This window comes from Abramis brama, assembly GCF_963993115.1.
Source record: "Abramis brama genome assembly, chromosome: 23".
NCBI classification, from domain to species: Eukaryota; Metazoa; Chordata; class Actinopteri; order Cypriniformes; family Leuciscidae; genus Abramis; species Abramis brama.
Window position 1 is genome coordinate 24,965,129 of NC_139985.1, and position 16,571 is coordinate 24,981,699.

Sequence of the window (16,571 nt, forward strand, 5' to 3'; positions counted from 1 at the left end):
CTTTATATCAAGATCTGACTAGAAATGATTTTATTAATTCTGACAATTTTATATAAAATTAATATTTAGCAATAGTCTAAACAATCAGTGAGTACTAAATATCTGTACAAAAATGATTTATTATTCAGATTTAGATAAATATTTTCATGTTGTTTTTTTTTTTTTTTTCAACAAAGATTAAAAATAATACATTTTGCTTTAACAGTAATTTGTAGTCTCCGCAGTGTAAAAAGTGAGATATGGTCAGAGACCATGATGATGGTGTTGGTGGAGGAAACTGTTGAGTGACTACAGTAAAAGACAGCTGTCATTTACCAGAGCCACTTTCATCCCCATTTCCGGTGCCAGACAGTAATCATCCATAAAAGCAAGCCTAAAAATATCCTCCACAAACAAAATTTCCCTTGACATGTAGCTTTTAAGAAACAAGACAAAGTCACTTACTGTAACAGAAAGCATTCTTCAATCTTCTACTGCCAGATTGGTTTATGACAAAAAGATACACTAGCTATATATATATATATATGCAACCTTGAAAAAAGTTACTGTGTTAAGTGAATATAAAAAGGACACAAATCCATTTTTTCACCCTATATAGTTTTTTATTTATTATTATTTATATTTATATATATATATATTTTTTTTATAAAACAGTGGAAAGTTAGGGCACACCAATCTTCAGTATAACCAGATTTATATATTTGCATATAAATATCCCAGCATTTTAACATTTTAGCTTTTTATCCAGCGTCATACACATAAGTAAGATTGCAAACATAATTTCATACATAATATCTCTGGTATGTACATACAATAAATACTACATAAAAAAGCTACATATCAAGCATTATGACAATCTTTGCAGTGAAGAGATACAGTGATAATCCAGACTACCATATTAGAATTGTTTTAGGCTAAAGTGCATCACAGAAAAAAGATAAATAAATCTAAAACAGTACAAAAAAAACAAAAACAATCTGCAAATAAATAAATATATTGAGAACATGAAGGCAGTATGAGTTTGATACCATACACTGAACATTTGACCTTTACATACATGTAGAAAAAAAGAGGTCTGTTATAATGTAACATATTCAGCAAAAATCATATCCATACTGGGTTGCACAAAGCAAATACTATACAGAGATGCAACTCACATCATGACAATAATATGCATAATTTATGCGTTAAAGAGGTCTGGGAAAGAATTCCTGCCAATGATGCCATGCGTCATTTTCAAGTTTAAGAATAAGGACTAGACATTCAATCAATGAGGAATTGCAGAGTTATCAGGACAGTCAAATAGATTGAATAATTGATTGGTTTTAAAGTAACTAAATAAAAATGTTTGAAAATTATATGTGAAGAAGGCACCAAAGATCACCAGAGATCCACATCATGACTGTTTGGTTCTGAATGTCTTTGTTTTTTTCACACTTTGCTTTCCTGTGTTTTGGTACTGACAATAAATAACGTGGATGGGTCTTTTTTCGCAGGTGTCTGGTCTTCAGGAGGTTTTGATCCATTAGCTGCCTCGCCAACAGGTTCCATCCGGATCTGCTGTTGATGTCCTGAGACTGACGGACTGGTTGATTTATTCTTTTTGGTCTTTAAACCAGTAGATGGAGGCTCAGAGGTTTGTTCTGAGCGAGCACCTTGATCTGTAGAGGGTGTTGAAGGAGAGTGTGGTCTGGAAGACCTGCTGCATTTCTCGAGTTTGAGGTCTGTGGGCCGCTGAAGTCTGTTGGTTTGAATCGCCACGGATCCACCGTTTACTGTGACTTCCCTGAGCTGATCATCATCTGTCTGGTCTTTAGCAAAGTTAACAAACACCTGCAGGAGGAAAACACTCTCAGTTGTGAGAAACAATCCCTGTTCCAAAACCTAGTGAGATGCCTCCTGACACAAGGCTGTTCTAATATATCTTCTACTGGTCAGATTCCAAAAGTGTGGTCACATTAGCAAAATTTCACAGGTAAAAAGGGTCCACTGTCAATAGTGTAACGATGTATGAAGCACAGCTCACACATGGAAATCACTTTCAAAACCAAGCAAGCTGTCTTTTGGTCAATGCGGCATATCTATGTGACCAACTTGAATGTGATATTTTGTGTGACCAAATTTGTGTGATATTCATTCATCCTCGCACGAAATTCCAGAGAGTGTGGATTCCTATTGAATTTACTAGATTTCGTCATTGAAAATTCGCCAAACAACAGTAAATGTGATTGCACCTGCATATATCCTTTGTGGAGAAGGCAATCCCATAATTCACTGCATCAAACTCAGTGAAAAATGCTAAATTATTATAAATATTAATGTTTCATCCAATGCTGAAAAGAATCAATAAAAAGTAGTTAATACATTTAAAATGGACTACTTTACATGTGCTATTAGGTTTTCACGATTAATCATATTTTAATCATGATTTCTGCTTCTCTCAATTAATGAAAAATAATTGTTGTGATATTTGCCCCGCTGATTATTTGTCCTGAAAGCATATTTTTATTTATACATTTTTTTTTATCTCATTGGGGGGTTCCTCAGGGTTCAGTTCTTAGACCACTACTCTTCTCCATATACACTACATCACTGGGACCCATCATACAGGCACATGGTTTCTCCTACAATTGCTATTCTGATGACACACAGCTCTACCTTTCATTTCATTACCTTTAATCCCACAGTAGCTGCATGAATCTCAAGCTGTCTGGCAGACATCTGAGCATGGATAAAAGAACATCACCTGCAGCTCAACTTGGCAAAGACTGAGTTTCTCGTCTTCCCTGCCAATCCGACTCTACAGCACGACTTCACCATCCAGCTAGGTTCATCATCTTTTACCTCATCAAGGTAACCTTGGATGACCAGCTGACCTTCAAAGACTACATTGCAAAGACAGCTCGGTCATGCAGGTTTGCTCTACACAACATCAGGAAGATTAGGCCTTTTCTAACTGAGCATGTAACACAGTCTCGCCATGGTCATTTCTAGTGACTCTTCTGGCTGGACTTCCACCGTGTGCAATCAAACCTCTACAAATGATTCAGAAGAACGCTGCAGCACGTCTTGTTTTCAACGAGCCCAAAAGGGCCCGCGTCATACCTCTCTTCATCTCTCTGCACTGGCTACCACTTGCTGCTTGCATCAAGTTCAAGTCATTGACGCTTGCTTATAGATCTACCATAGGCTCAGCTCCCTCCTACTTCCACTCGCTCTTACGAGTCTACATGCCAACCAGAAGCCTACGATCGGCAAAAGAGTGACGGCTCGTGGTCCCATTACAGAGAGGCACAAAATCACTCTCCAGAACATTTTCGTTCACTGTTCCTTGCTGGTGGAACAATCTCCTCATCTTCATCCTGAATGCAGAATCCCTGACAACATTCAAAAGACAGCTGAAAACTCATCTCTTCCATGAGCACTTAACCTCATCTTAAAAAAAAAAAAAAGCTTTCACTTTCATTTAAACCCTCCCTATTCTAGCTTTTGCTACTCTAAGCAATGTCTGAAACTTTGTATTTTAAGCACTTTTTGTGTTCATTTGCCTCTTCACTATGAATCGCTTGCTGCTGTATTCCTCATTTGTAAGTTGCTTTGGATAAAAGCATCTTTAAAATTAATAAATGTAAATGTAATGCATTGATAACAAGCCTCCACTATCTTTCCCGCTTGGGGTTGTCAAGAGAATAAATCTTATCCCTGAAACTGAGCATATATTTTCTGCCCAGTGTTTAACTTAATTTCCTCAATTTGGCAACCATGTGCACATGCTCCCTCTGCGCTGCAAATAAGCGCTGATGATCTGACAACACCGACAAAGTTTAGCAATGTTCGTTGTGAAATTCTGCTTCAATGAAAGTGTCATACAGCCAGTCTGTGTTCCTTCATGAGGCTGTGTGTGTGATTTGCTGCAACTAAATCTGCGTGTGAAACTTCTCTGACGAACTGTAAGAAATCCAAACATGATCAACCTCTGTGCTACAATACAAAGTAAAAGTGCAACATAATTTGGAATTATTGGAATTAATATTAGGTGTTTCACGTTTTAGCTTTTGAGAGAAGCTTCTTAAGGTTTTACCAGTTTTCATTAAGTAAAGCAGTTGAAAATTACATAGCTGCCATCTGTTTATTAGTGTTTAGCCAGTTCAAAGCTGAAAATGGTTAAAAGAACAAAACAACGAAAAGTATCATTCTTTGCAGTCTGTCTGTACAAATTTGCATTTGTGGAGCGGCCTGAATCTGTGGTTTGTCTCATTTGCAACTGAATTACAGAAGTTGTATTAATGGCAAGTATAGTTTCATTTAGTCTTATCAATACAAAAAAACAAAACAATTTTATTGACTTCCCATGTGATGAAGCTATCATAATCACGATTATAATTTGAGCAAAATAATCACGATTATCAGTTTAACAATTATTTTGCAGCCCTATGTGCTGATTTCATTAAAGTATTGTTAGTTTAGCAACACGCTAATGCACATTTCTATTGAAATCAAGTCTCAATAGTCAAGTCTATTGAGGAGAGCTATTTGTCTGATGAGTTGCCTATGTTTAGTGTATAAATCGGTCATGTATGAGGTTCCATGACATTTAGTATGCTGTCTTAGATGGTAGCAGCCTATGCAGGCAATAAACAGCAAGGCAGTTCACCAGGTTTTGGAGCGGAGTCTCAGTACTGTACTCTTACCTGATCCAGTGTAGTCTGTGACACTGAGTAGTCAGTTATCCCCAGCTCCTCATGATTATTTGACAGAACCTCAAAGACGCGAGCGAGCGAACAGGTTTGTGATGGCAGCTGGTAATGGAGAACATTCTGATGTCTCTCCTTCAGCTGGATCCCAGGGAAGGAGTTCTTGATATAGGTGTCCACTGGGCATGGTTCTGTAGACGGGGTGGACAAACGAAGTATTATTGTGTAGCCGTCTCCAAACCTAGTAGGACAGACAAAGAGGGCAGAAATGAAAACATGTTAATTGTCACATTGTTAAAAGACACTTACTATTCCGTAATATTATTGATTTGACTGCACTGACATTATACGATGAGAACAAGACTTGAACTGAATTGAGCTGAATGATAGCACTATTGCTCTCTGTAAAGCTGCATGAAATTTGTTTCATTATTGACGAATTTCGCAACATCGACTTCACTGAATCATTGAACTGACTCAAGCTATATAACGACCTTGTGTAGAAGTGCTTATAGCTAATTTGAACTCGTTTCATAATTGATTAAATTTTACAGTTAATTGAACTGAACTGAATAAACAATGAACTGACTTGAGCTGAATAATGACACTATTGTCTTTTTAGAGCTGCTTTACAGCAGAATTTGAATTTGTCTTATATTTGAAGTTTGCATCACTGATTCTGTTATTTCCCTGTTTATTACTGTGAAGCACTATATAAATAAAGGTGACTTGACGTGCGGAATTGCTTACTACTCATATTAGTTTTGTAGTATACACTGTATTTTCTTGACCTTTATTTTCCATTAAGACGAAATGAACTGAAAGTGACATCAGCCACAATACTGCAAAAAAAAGGGAATCATATTTTGCACAGCTGCTTGTTATACTGTGATATTATCCCATGTGGATTGTACTGTGTCTGTGGTGATCTTTCGACGTGCCTAAAAATCTATTTGACGTCTCCAATAGACCCTGAATTTTCCCTAAAATCGGACAGGAGGACCTCTAGGACTGACTCCTTGGGTTCACTGCCCCATCAGTCCGCACCCCAAAAAAAACATTTGTTCGGAAGCTCTAGGAATGGAGTCGATCCAGTCCGCACCCCACAGAACCTCGAGTTTAATTGACACATCAAACTCACTACTCAACCACATTTTTAACATTAGTAAATCATCCAAAACCTCTTGAATCACTATTTAATCTCTATAGAAATAACAGTTTGATTCTGAAATGACGCAACAAGCAAAAAAATTATACAAAAAAAATGAAACATGCAATACATGGAGGTCGTATGACAAAAATTAGGCACATTTTTGAAACTGCATGCAGTGCATAGTGAGCTGCACGTATTAAGCTAATGTTTCATTCAGAACTGTTACCTGTTCTTCAGGTGCTGAACTGAGCCCAGACACTGGAACCTGCCATTCACCATGATGGCCATTCGGGTGCACAGAGCCTCACACTCTTCCATGCTGAAAAGACAGCAGAACCATCAGGGTGGAAACATAAATGTGAAGTTAATCTGAAATCAGAATATCTTTCAGAGAGTTGATTTCTCTCTATGATAGCAGACTTAAAGTCAAAATATAAAGTATAAAGTACAGACATAGAGGCATCTTTATACTTTATATTTGGATTAAGTTTCACATAAAAACAAAAAATGTCATTGGATGTATTACATATCAATCAGATGATCTTCTGGTCTAAGTGGGCACTTCTGCATTTGTGTACATAAATATGGCAATGTTCTTTACAGTTTCTCATGGCTTGGTTTTGTTTATAGGTTATTGACTGGATTTTGAGATGTAGCCATTGCACTCAAAAATTGAGGCAGATAAACATGAGTTTGCAGGGGTGGAGTTTAAGTTGACTAAATGATTGAAAAGGTTCTGCATACAACACCAGAGACAACTTTCATTTCACCAGATTCACTAAAATAAATAAATAAAATAAAATAAAAATTAAACGTATACATAGATGAATCATTCACAATAATATCTATAACATGTGTTTAGTAAATAGATTTTCATTTCCATTAATTGAGGCTACCTATATGAAACTTTCATAGTGTCTTCTACCTGTGAGAGGTGAGAACAACAGATCTTCCCTCTTTGATCACACTGAGAATGCAGTTCCAGAGGAAGCGCTTGGCCTTCGGGTCCATCCCAGTCGTAGGCTCATCCTGAGAATCACAGATGAGGCTGAAAAATGCCATTTACAGCTTCATCATACAACAGTGTGATGGTATTAAACATACCAAGAAGATGACAGGTGCAGCTCCAATAAGGGAAATGGCGGTGGAGAGTTTGCGCTTATTTCCTCCACTGTATTTCCCAGCCTCTCGCTCAGCATACTGACTCAGACCAAGCTTTTGCACTCCCCACTGCGCCACCTACAGAACAGGCATGAAAAAAGACTGTAAGCTAGCTACAGTGCTTATGGACCAATCACAACAAAACCGGCATCAGAGAACTAGAGGAGACGAAGGTCAACTGTGGCCTCATGTCGCCAAAAAGTTGGCACACCGCAAAGTCTACGGTCAACTAGCATACGTTCTGCATCTACATGAGAGTATGTGGCAGTAGTTAGTATTTGGTAGTCTTCATTCGGCATTCAAAAAAAGAGCAAGGACTGAGGAAATACAAACTATAACAAAGCAGTCCTTGCTGACCATTTTTATACCAATCTCATTCACCACAGATGGATTAGATGAAAATCATCTCAAATGAGATGAAGATGAAAATGAGAAGCTCCTTCTGTTTGTGCCCGCTTGACTTGGTCATTTGCTTGCTTTTGTTTTTAATCTCGTGCACTCGTTCACTAAGCTGAACAGCCAATCGGAGTGATCTCTCTCATTGACAGGCTCCACAGCGATTCAACAAGACGCAGACGGTTTGACTAGTGCCAGAGGTGTGGAACACACAACAAAAACTAGGCCCACAGATGCTTAATGATGGCCCGAGATTGGCCAATGACCAACCATCAGCTTGGCATGTCACAGCCTTTAGAAAAGGGGTCTCAAACCCCTACTTGCCAGAAGATGTGAAGCCAACCATATACAAATATATTATGACTATAGGGTCCATTTGAAACAAGCTTGGAATCACTGAGACCCTTAGCTCTTTTAACCCTGATAACTAGTATTATGTTCTCACATTGCACTTTTATAATAATAATAATAATGATTTTGGGGCATGCTGCACCTTTGCAACATGAGCTTCTGGCACTCCTCTGAGGCGAGCGTAGAACTCCAGGTGCTCACGTCCTGTCAGCAGGTCACTGATGGCATCAAACTGAGGACAGTAGCCCATCAGCTGATGAACTTTCTCCATTTCTGTAAGAACACTAAATAAAACAAATGCATGTATGTTAGGTTGTTTGGGTAGTTGCCAGGGTAAAGTAATACTAAGTAATGTGCGAAACTCTAATAACTGTTATACTGTGGGAATAATGACATTGTAATTATTGTGAAAATATTGCTATAATGTTCATCACATGTCAATGGTCTAACCTGTGGTTGCTAAGAAATGCTTCTCCGTAAGTAATGCGGGTGTCTCCTGTTAGCATGCGGAAGGTTGAGGTTTTCCCAGCCCCATTAACACCAAGAAGCCCAAAACACTGCCATGGGAAAAGAAGACACTTGCAGCAGTTTAAACCATAACAACAGAAAAACAAGGTGCTAGTTTAAATGTTTCCAGGAGAGTTCTGGTATACGAAACTCTACTTACCTCTCCCCGAGGAATGCCCAAGCAAAGCCGATTCACTGCTGGCTTCCTGCCTGCCTTATAAACCTGCAGAGACACAAAGAGTCCGTATTTTACCCTTGAATAGACCAAACAACATCTTATACAGCTGTTTGTTTGGTTCTGTACCTTACTAAGGTCTGTGAGGGTGAGAATGTCTCCCAGAGCTCTACCGTTCTTCACACGGTCTCTCTCTCTCGCCACATCCTCATCCTCCGTGCCCAGGGGGGGCAGCACAAAGCCCGACCATCGGCTAAAGGGAAAATATGTATTTATCAGGAACAACTACACAGCTGTATGTATGTGTTGATTTATTCAATGTCACGATATTTAAACATACAAATGTACCTAAAATTAACAAAGAATTTATACTGCAGGAGAACAGTGAAGATGAAGAACACAATTCCTTCCATCGCCATGGCAAAAAGATTCTTTCCGACAAAATCCCAGGATAAAGGGTCCAGATTCTGTTTGGTTCCTGTTGACATCAACAAAATGAATTCATCTTCAAAACTTAGAGTTGTTCATGCCTATTGCAGAAATATTTGTTTATGAGTGAGAGAGCTCTTTGTAAAAATACCCAGCCGCTGAAATGCGTCTGCCATGGCCTGGTTCTTGGCCATGTCAATGAGACCTCGACCCAGACAGAAGTGAGGGAAGATCAGGAACACCTTCTTCAGGATCCTGTTGACCTCATTCAAATGCTGAGTACAGCATGCAAATCAAATAAAGAAGAGATGAAATTTTTATTTTTTGCCTCCATTTCATTTTTTTTTTTCATTTTTTTTAATGAATATTTGTTTTGATTTTATATTTTATATTATACATATTTTATTACTATTATTACTATCATACCAATAAAGAGAAGAAGAAATAAATAACAAGTAGCATTAGTAGAAGTATATATATTACCATAATACTTTTTTTGAAAGACATTAATAATGTTTTTCAGCAAGGATGCAGTCATTAAATTGATCAAAAGTGACAGTAAAGACTTTTATAATGTTACAAAAGATTTTTTAATTTTAAATATACGCTGTTCTTTTGATCTATTAATCAAACAACCTGGAATAAAATGTGTCATGGTTTCCACAAAGATATTAAATATCACAACTGTTTACAACATTAATAATAAAAAATGTTTCGAGGAAATCATCTTGGTGTGGCTTGCTGGCAGGACCTTTGTTAAGCAATCCCAGAGGGTGCTCTTTGGTTGGGTTTTAAACTTGTATTTATAGAAAAAAGGATCCAAGGGACTTCTTCCCGTTAAAAAAAAAGCATTTTTTCAAACCATGGCTCACTCTAGAAACATAAACAATAACTAAAATACTGCACACTGATGGATTTCGGCCATCCAGTGTCAGTTGCCTAGGACCTTTTTTTTTTTTTATAAATAAGAAATGTTTTTTGAGCACCAAATCAACACATTAGAATGGTTTCTGAAGGATCATGTGACACTGAAGACTGAACGAATGGCTGCTGAAAATTCAGCTTTGCCATCACAGGAATAAATTACACTTTACATTAAAATAGAAATCAGTTATTTTAAATTGTAATAATATTTCACAATATTATTGTTTTTACTGTCATTTTGATCATATAAATGCAGCCATGCTGAGCATAAGAAACTTCTTTCAAAAACAACCAACACAACATTTTTGAACAGTAGTGTCATATGCAATTAAATACAAGTAAAGAATGGTTGATAGGAATGTTTTTCCAAAACTAAGGATGTTGACCCAAGAACATGTTGTACATGGGTTAATCAGGTTAACCAGTCAGTATCTTTTTGGTCTATGTCCCTCACCTCATCGATAAATAGTTCCAAGACGAAGGTGGCGACACTGCCATTGATGCCAATGAAGAGGTTGATGGAGGTGAGAACCACGTAGGCAGTGCTGGGGACGGAGAAGATGAAGGAGGCTGGGTACATGAGTGGAGTGATAGACCAACTGCAGCAGAAACAAACAAACAAACAACGCATTACTGATGTATGCTGGTTAGAGCTGGACAAGGTGGTGGACCAGTATGGTTGACCAAGGAAGTTTAACTGATTAAACTGCTAAAACAGGCTGTGGGGAGACCAGCACTCCAGATCCCATGCTGGGGACCCCACCAAAACAAAACATATGATATATTTGTCAGCAGTGTTAATAAGTGTACTAATGTGCTAAATGAACCAGTAAATGCCCAGTGATTTAATAATTTCTCACCCATAGAGCAAAAGAAGGAGCACCAGTGCAGGCAGATTCTTCTCAGATACATATGATTCCTGCTGGAAGCTGATGAAGATGAAGACCACCATAGCGGCTGGTACTGTATAGTTCAGCTGAAACACAAGAACAACACAAATGTGAAATCAATTTGGATAACCATTTTAAGACATTTCACAGCCACATCAAACTTGCAGAACTGACCATGTCCCAAACGTAATTGGTAGTCCAGTACAGGATTGGCTTCACTCCACTGACAAACTGCAGATGTTTTGCTTTACTGACTCGTTCCTCAATAAGGAACAGCACAAAACTGGCAGGAACAAATGACATGGCGAAAATAACACATATGGACACCAGAACGTCCACTGAGGTAGTCATTCTGCAAAGATCAGAAAGAAAAAAAGCATTGACAAATTTTTAGCTTTACTAGAGTTGCACCTTTTCCCAGGACAGTGTCATGAAAACTTAGGTACGATTTCGCTAAACAGTTGCGCTGGTTCAATGAATTCACAGTATTTCTATTTTTGTAGCTGTTTGTATCATTACCTCATTTGAATAGTTTATTTAGTCAATTGGATGTTAATTGATGCAGACAGTGCATGCAAGCAAGGCTATAAGACGGTGGAATAATTTGTAATCCAAATTTGTGCATTTGCATACAACTGTCGCATTTGTCCCCTAGTGGCATTAAAAGAAATAGTCTTTAAAGAATTTTAGTGTAAAAATATTGGTAATTCTCACTAATCTAATAGTTTTGATTAGATTACATCACATCCGGTCTGGCGGTTGCATACAGTCTAGCGCAAAAGTTAAAATATTGAATGACTTCCTGTCTGTCGTTTGTCTGAGATAATGAAAAGGCCGCTTTAGTAAATTCCCCCTCAACCCTCTCAGCAAACTAAGGTTACATACAGGGCCATCTCTGTCAGCTGCTCCTTGGTGAGGTTGAGTGGGTGATTGTAGGCTGTTATTCCATATTTGCGTCTTTCCATGTCAGGTGGCAAGTTGGCACGAAGGAGACCATTGTTCATAATATTCACAAATGATGCCATGGCATGCCATCCTTTATTATTAAACCAGACCTGAGAGAGAACACATCACAGCTGAATGAAGAGATCAGGAGACGTTTGAGCTTGAGAGAGGTCTCTCACAGGTGTCTTACTCACCTTCACATTGTTTTGGCTGGTGAGTCCTATAAGGACATCTGGTAGTCTGTGAAGGAGCTGATCTAAAGAGCCATTCTGTAAAAGAACAAAAGTGCAAAACTGACAGTAATGATGCTAGGGTACTTTGGGTGTTTGCCAGAGTGTTGCTAAGATGTTCTGAATGTTTTAGCTCTACTACTATGTGGTTGCCAGGGTGTTTTGGGTGATTCTTTTCTGTCTCAAGTAAAAAGAGCCTCTATGACATTCTGGTTGCAAAACATGGCTCATTCAGTGGAAGTCTATAGGATTTTTTTGCCCCTTTTAACAACCACTAGGTGTGTGCAATATGCATCATCAACAATAATACTGTAGTGTCACTCACTTTGCAAAAAAAAATGTGTAAGAGTGTACACTTTCACTGCAAGATGTTGCCCGTTAGAATGCAGTTAGAATGCCTTTAAAATTCAGGACATGAGGGCAAAAAAGCCTTTGTCTTTTAAATTTATAACGTATAACATATATAGTTAAGCAACATTACATGTGATATTTTATACACATAATATTTTTTGCTCTACTTCGCCAAAAAAAAGAAAAAATTCCAAACAAAGTAACAGCAGAACCATTGTGTGTCTTCGAGCTTCTTGTGTTCACAGTGGTGGTGTTTAATTTCTGAATGAATGAAGTGAATGATTCAATGACCTATTCAAAAAGACAGTCACTTGCTTTGTTCCTGAATGACTCAGCTGTTTCAATGAACCAGTTGAATGCCTCGACTCACTCATTGAGACTGCAACTTGCGGCCATCTACTGGCAATTTTAGTTTAATATTTTTAAATACAATTAAAAATAAAAATAATAATTAATATTTAAATATATATTAAAAAAAAAATCTCATACTATTACCATATGTATACATATGTAACTGCAGTGTAGATGCGTTCATGCCACCTCATGCCACGCAGAGCAAATACTGCTTTCATTTGATTGGTAACAGTCCTGTAGGGTCTTATTTTATCTATTGATTAAATGTAAAAATTTGGCAAAAATTGCCCTTATAAAGGTAAAAATGCCCCTGAAAATGAATTTAATGGGGCAAATATTGTCATTTAGTAAAAAACGTAATTTCTCTCTCTGCTGTGAACTAATCACCACACAGAAAAACTTTAGGAGTCAGCTCTCCATGACGGGTTTAAACCAGCCAAGGTACCAGCACATAAACACACTCAACAAAATAGTTTAATCACCCAAAAACTTAGATGGCACACCTCTGCAACGTTGTAGCGTCTTCTAATAGCCAAAACAGACTCCTCTAGGTGATGTGGCTCATCCACAGCTTGAGAGCTTTTAGCCCCCAGAGAGAAACCTCCGTATCTGTGACGGGTGAGCAGAGTAACCCAACATTAAATCAAACTGAAATTACATGGTGAATGTTTGGATCTTGGATGGTAATCAACTCACCTAAATTCATTTACCCATTTTTTCGTCTTCAAACTGTATGTGAGAGACAAAAATTACACATATGTGCTGTCAAAACAATATTACAGAGTATTTTAAAAAACAATAAATGAAAATCAAACCTTTTCTTCATAATTTGGGGATATGTTTTGATGAGGTAGTCAGAAATGTTGCGACCTGTCAGATTTTGCAGGATATCACCAGTCATTTGTTTGATCTACATGAGGAAACGGTGGAGGTGTTAGTACAAAAATGAAAATAAATAATAATAATATAAAAAAAAACGGTCCCACTTTATATTAAGTGGCGTTAAGTACTATGTACTTATATAAAAAAATAAGTACAATGTATTTATTGTGTTCATGTTGTATTGTAAAACACTTTTGCTGCTATTGAGGTGTGATACGGGTAAGGTTAGGGACAGGTGTGGTGGATTGGGTAGGTTTAAGGTGTAAGGGAAGGGTCAACTGTGTAATTACAAATGTAATTACATAAATTAATTACAGCTGTAATTACATGCAGGAATTTTTAAAATGTAAGTACAATGTAAAAACATGTAGTTACACAATAAGTACATTGTATCAACTTATTAATTTCAATGTAAGTACATAGTACTTAAAGCCACTTAATATAAAGTGGGACCAAAAAAACTGTCTATTCCCTTTAAATCTGTGTTTTTGACAAGTGTTCTAATTTCTTATTTATTGATTATTTATGTTAAAATATTATACTTACTGCTTTTTGCTTATTTACATTAAACACCTTTATTAGCAATGACAGATTATTTCTGGGAACATGCTAACTGTTTACAATATTTGGTAAATGCTAGCATACATATCTTACAACATACTGTGCATTCTATTTCAAATAAATGCTGTTCTTTTGAACTTTCTATTCATCAAATAATCCTTAAAAATGTATCATGGTTTCCACAAAAGTTTAAGCAGCACAAAATCGATAATACTAAGAAATAAGAAAGGTGTCTTGAGCACCAATCAGAGTTTTAGAAGGATTTCTGAAGGATCATGTGAAACTAATGAGATGTGCCATCACAGGAATAAATTACATTTGCACACATATAAAAATAGAAAACAATTGTAAATTGTAGTAATATTTCACAATATTACTGTTTTACTGTATTGTTCATTAAACAAATGCATCCTTGGTGAGCTTAAGAGACTTTCAAAAACATTTTTAAAAATCTTACCGACCCCAAACTTTGGAACAGTAGTGTATTTTACTGACCTGAGGAGGGGGGATTCCTCCTGCTCCCTGTGGGCATTCCGGCAGCATCCTGCGGATATTTTCAGTACTGCACTCACAGTCAGGGGACGGCTTTTCTACAGTCCAGTTGCCTTTGTGAAAGAGCTGCCACATGCTGTAAGGAATCTGGGGCCGGACAAACTTTGTTTCAGCTTCCTCTAAACACTCTCTGTCACTGAGAAAGCATAAAATAAAGCATCACGTTACATTAATTAAGCTGTATAGCCTATTTACTGTTGTTGTATTCCTAATGACAGGGATCGTACCTGCTCGGATCCATACATTTAGTACCAAACCCGGGTGGATCTAGCAGGGCATCCAGGAGGCTCTGTATGGCTGGGTCCTGTGGGGCATCATTGCTTTATGGGAAAGAGATAATAGGTAAGAGATCTGCAGGTGACAGCACACTTTTTCTTGAAACTCTCCATCTCTGAATGAGTACCTGAAGAAGGTGAACTGTTCCCCGTAAATCCACGGCTGGAGCTCCAGGGATGGATATTTCCCAAAGGGTGGGACAATAAGACTGAAGAGTAGAGCGATAAGGACAAAAACTGCAGGAAGAACAATCTGCAAAACATGATGGCCTCATAAATCAACTGTTGTTACACAAAATGCAACATAAAGAAACAAAGAGGTCTCTTTAAATACGGTACACTAACGTGAGTGTAGGATTGTAAAGATTTTTTTGAAAGAAAATAAAGAAATACAGTAACAACACTACAATTGTGAAATATTAAAATAACTGTTTTCTATTTTATTAAAATGTAATTTATTCCTGTGATGGCAAAGCTGATTTTTTTCTTTAAGTGATAAATTTTAAGTGAGTGTTGGATGGCAGAACAGTCTGATATGATCTGAAACTGATTTTATACTGATATCCCTTCAAGATACCATAAAAAACCTCAGTGGAAGACAAGGAACAACATGTACTATGAATTACTAACTGAACTGCCAAATTACCTCCAAATTACTTAGAAATTACTGCTGTCAAAGCAGAGTGATTTTCTTTCCATTTGGAATAACCTGTATTATGCACTATAACACCAAGAAAATTTAAACCAGAACATTTAAAAAAGTAAATAGGTTGACTTATTTAATGCAGTAAGACACAAAATGAATTCAACATTTATTTAAACAAATCTTTATTATCCATTGACAAGGCTGTTGGTAGACTTTGGAACTGACAAAATCAGTAAAATGTGAATAACTATTAGTCGATCATTTCAAAATGATCTGTATTGTATTCACAACTGTGTGTACCTGTGCAAAAATGCCTCTGCGACTGCGAAGAGCGTACTTCAGTCTTTTGGTGAAAAGCGCTCGAAGCTGCTGACATGTCAGCAAGCAGCCTGTGAGAGGAGCACCGCCACCCTGACCATCCCCACTCAGCGGCTCTGTCTCCTGGGCCTCTGTGTGCCAGAGAAAGACCTTCTGGTTAATGACGTCTCATTACAGCTGTTCTGACCTGCGCTACTGCCCGTCAACACTAATTACAGCCTGTTTTGTTTTATTTTGTACCTTTCCTGATTGGCTGTTTCCGTACTGCCAGCGAAGCAGAGGGAAGAACAAAACAAAACAAACAAAAATATCTGTAAAATTCATGACACAACCAAATCTAATCCTCAAATGTATACTTATATGCGTATAGTATGCCCAATTAGATGCAAGCTATCATCTTAGTATGCTTTGTATCTGCTGGCCCAGATTTATAGCCCACTTGCCCCACCAAAATCTTCACTGGTCCCACATAAAAAAATAGTATATTCCCTATATTATTTATATGTCAGAAAAAAATATACTGATATTTCTTATTTACAAAAATTTACTTTTATTTATATAAATGTTTTACTTATTATTTTTTTATAATTTAATGCCATACCAGCATCAAAGGCTCTATTCATGGAAAACTCAAGAGTAATAATTTACAATATTCATAATAAAAATTATATTTTTAGTTAATTGTATACAATCATTTAACAATATTATCTCAAGAAGCAAATAAAACAAAAATTAAAAATAACAACCACAATAAAGTATTATTTATATACTAGTATA

General features: G+C 37.1%; 1 protein-coding gene across 2 annotated transcripts in view; it reads right to left on the bottom strand.

The window, feature by feature from the left end:
• Positions 1 to 978: 978 nt before the first annotated feature.
• Positions 979 to 16,571, bottom strand: part of abca7 (ATP-binding cassette, sub-family A (ABC1), member 7) — a 38,110-nt gene continuing 22,517 nt past the window's right edge. The window contains exons 26-49 of one of the 2 annotated variants that reach the window (XM_084100532.1): positions 16,035 to 16,058; positions 15,777 to 15,925; positions 14,959 to 15,083; positions 14,783 to 14,875; positions 14,499 to 14,691; positions 13,376 to 13,470; positions 13,257 to 13,289; positions 13,064 to 13,169; positions 11,820 to 11,894; positions 11,566 to 11,735; positions 10,855 to 11,032; positions 10,651 to 10,766; positions 10,245 to 10,389; positions 9,018 to 9,141; positions 8,786 to 8,915; positions 8,567 to 8,690; positions 8,423 to 8,485; positions 8,206 to 8,312; positions 7,898 to 8,039; positions 6,952 to 7,086; positions 6,773 to 6,876; positions 6,074 to 6,166; positions 4,692 to 4,935; positions 979 to 1,833 (exon numbers count right to left, since the gene is read on the bottom strand). In XM_084100532.1, the coding sequence (XP_083956658.1) occupies positions 1,432 to 1,833; positions 4,692 to 4,935; positions 6,074 to 6,166; positions 6,773 to 6,876; positions 6,952 to 7,086; positions 7,898 to 8,039; positions 8,206 to 8,312; positions 8,423 to 8,485; positions 8,567 to 8,690; positions 8,786 to 8,915; positions 9,018 to 9,141; positions 10,245 to 10,389; positions 10,651 to 10,766; positions 10,855 to 11,032; positions 11,566 to 11,735; positions 11,820 to 11,894; positions 13,064 to 13,169; positions 13,257 to 13,289; positions 13,376 to 13,470; positions 14,499 to 14,691; positions 14,783 to 14,875; positions 14,959 to 15,083; positions 15,777 to 15,925; positions 16,035 to 16,058 (3,170 nt within the window). In that variant the 3' untranslated portion in view covers positions 979 to 1,431. The remainder of the gene's footprint in view (positions 1,834 to 4,691; positions 4,936 to 6,073; positions 6,167 to 6,772; positions 6,877 to 6,951; positions 7,087 to 7,897; positions 8,040 to 8,205; positions 8,313 to 8,422; positions 8,486 to 8,566; positions 8,691 to 8,785; positions 8,916 to 9,017; positions 9,142 to 10,244; positions 10,390 to 10,650; positions 10,767 to 10,854; positions 11,033 to 11,565; positions 11,736 to 11,819; positions 11,895 to 13,063; positions 13,170 to 13,256; positions 13,290 to 13,375; positions 13,471 to 14,498; positions 14,692 to 14,782; positions 14,876 to 14,958; positions 15,084 to 15,776; positions 15,926 to 16,034; positions 16,059 to 16,571) is intronic. The other variant, XM_084100533.1, reaches the window with a different exon arrangement.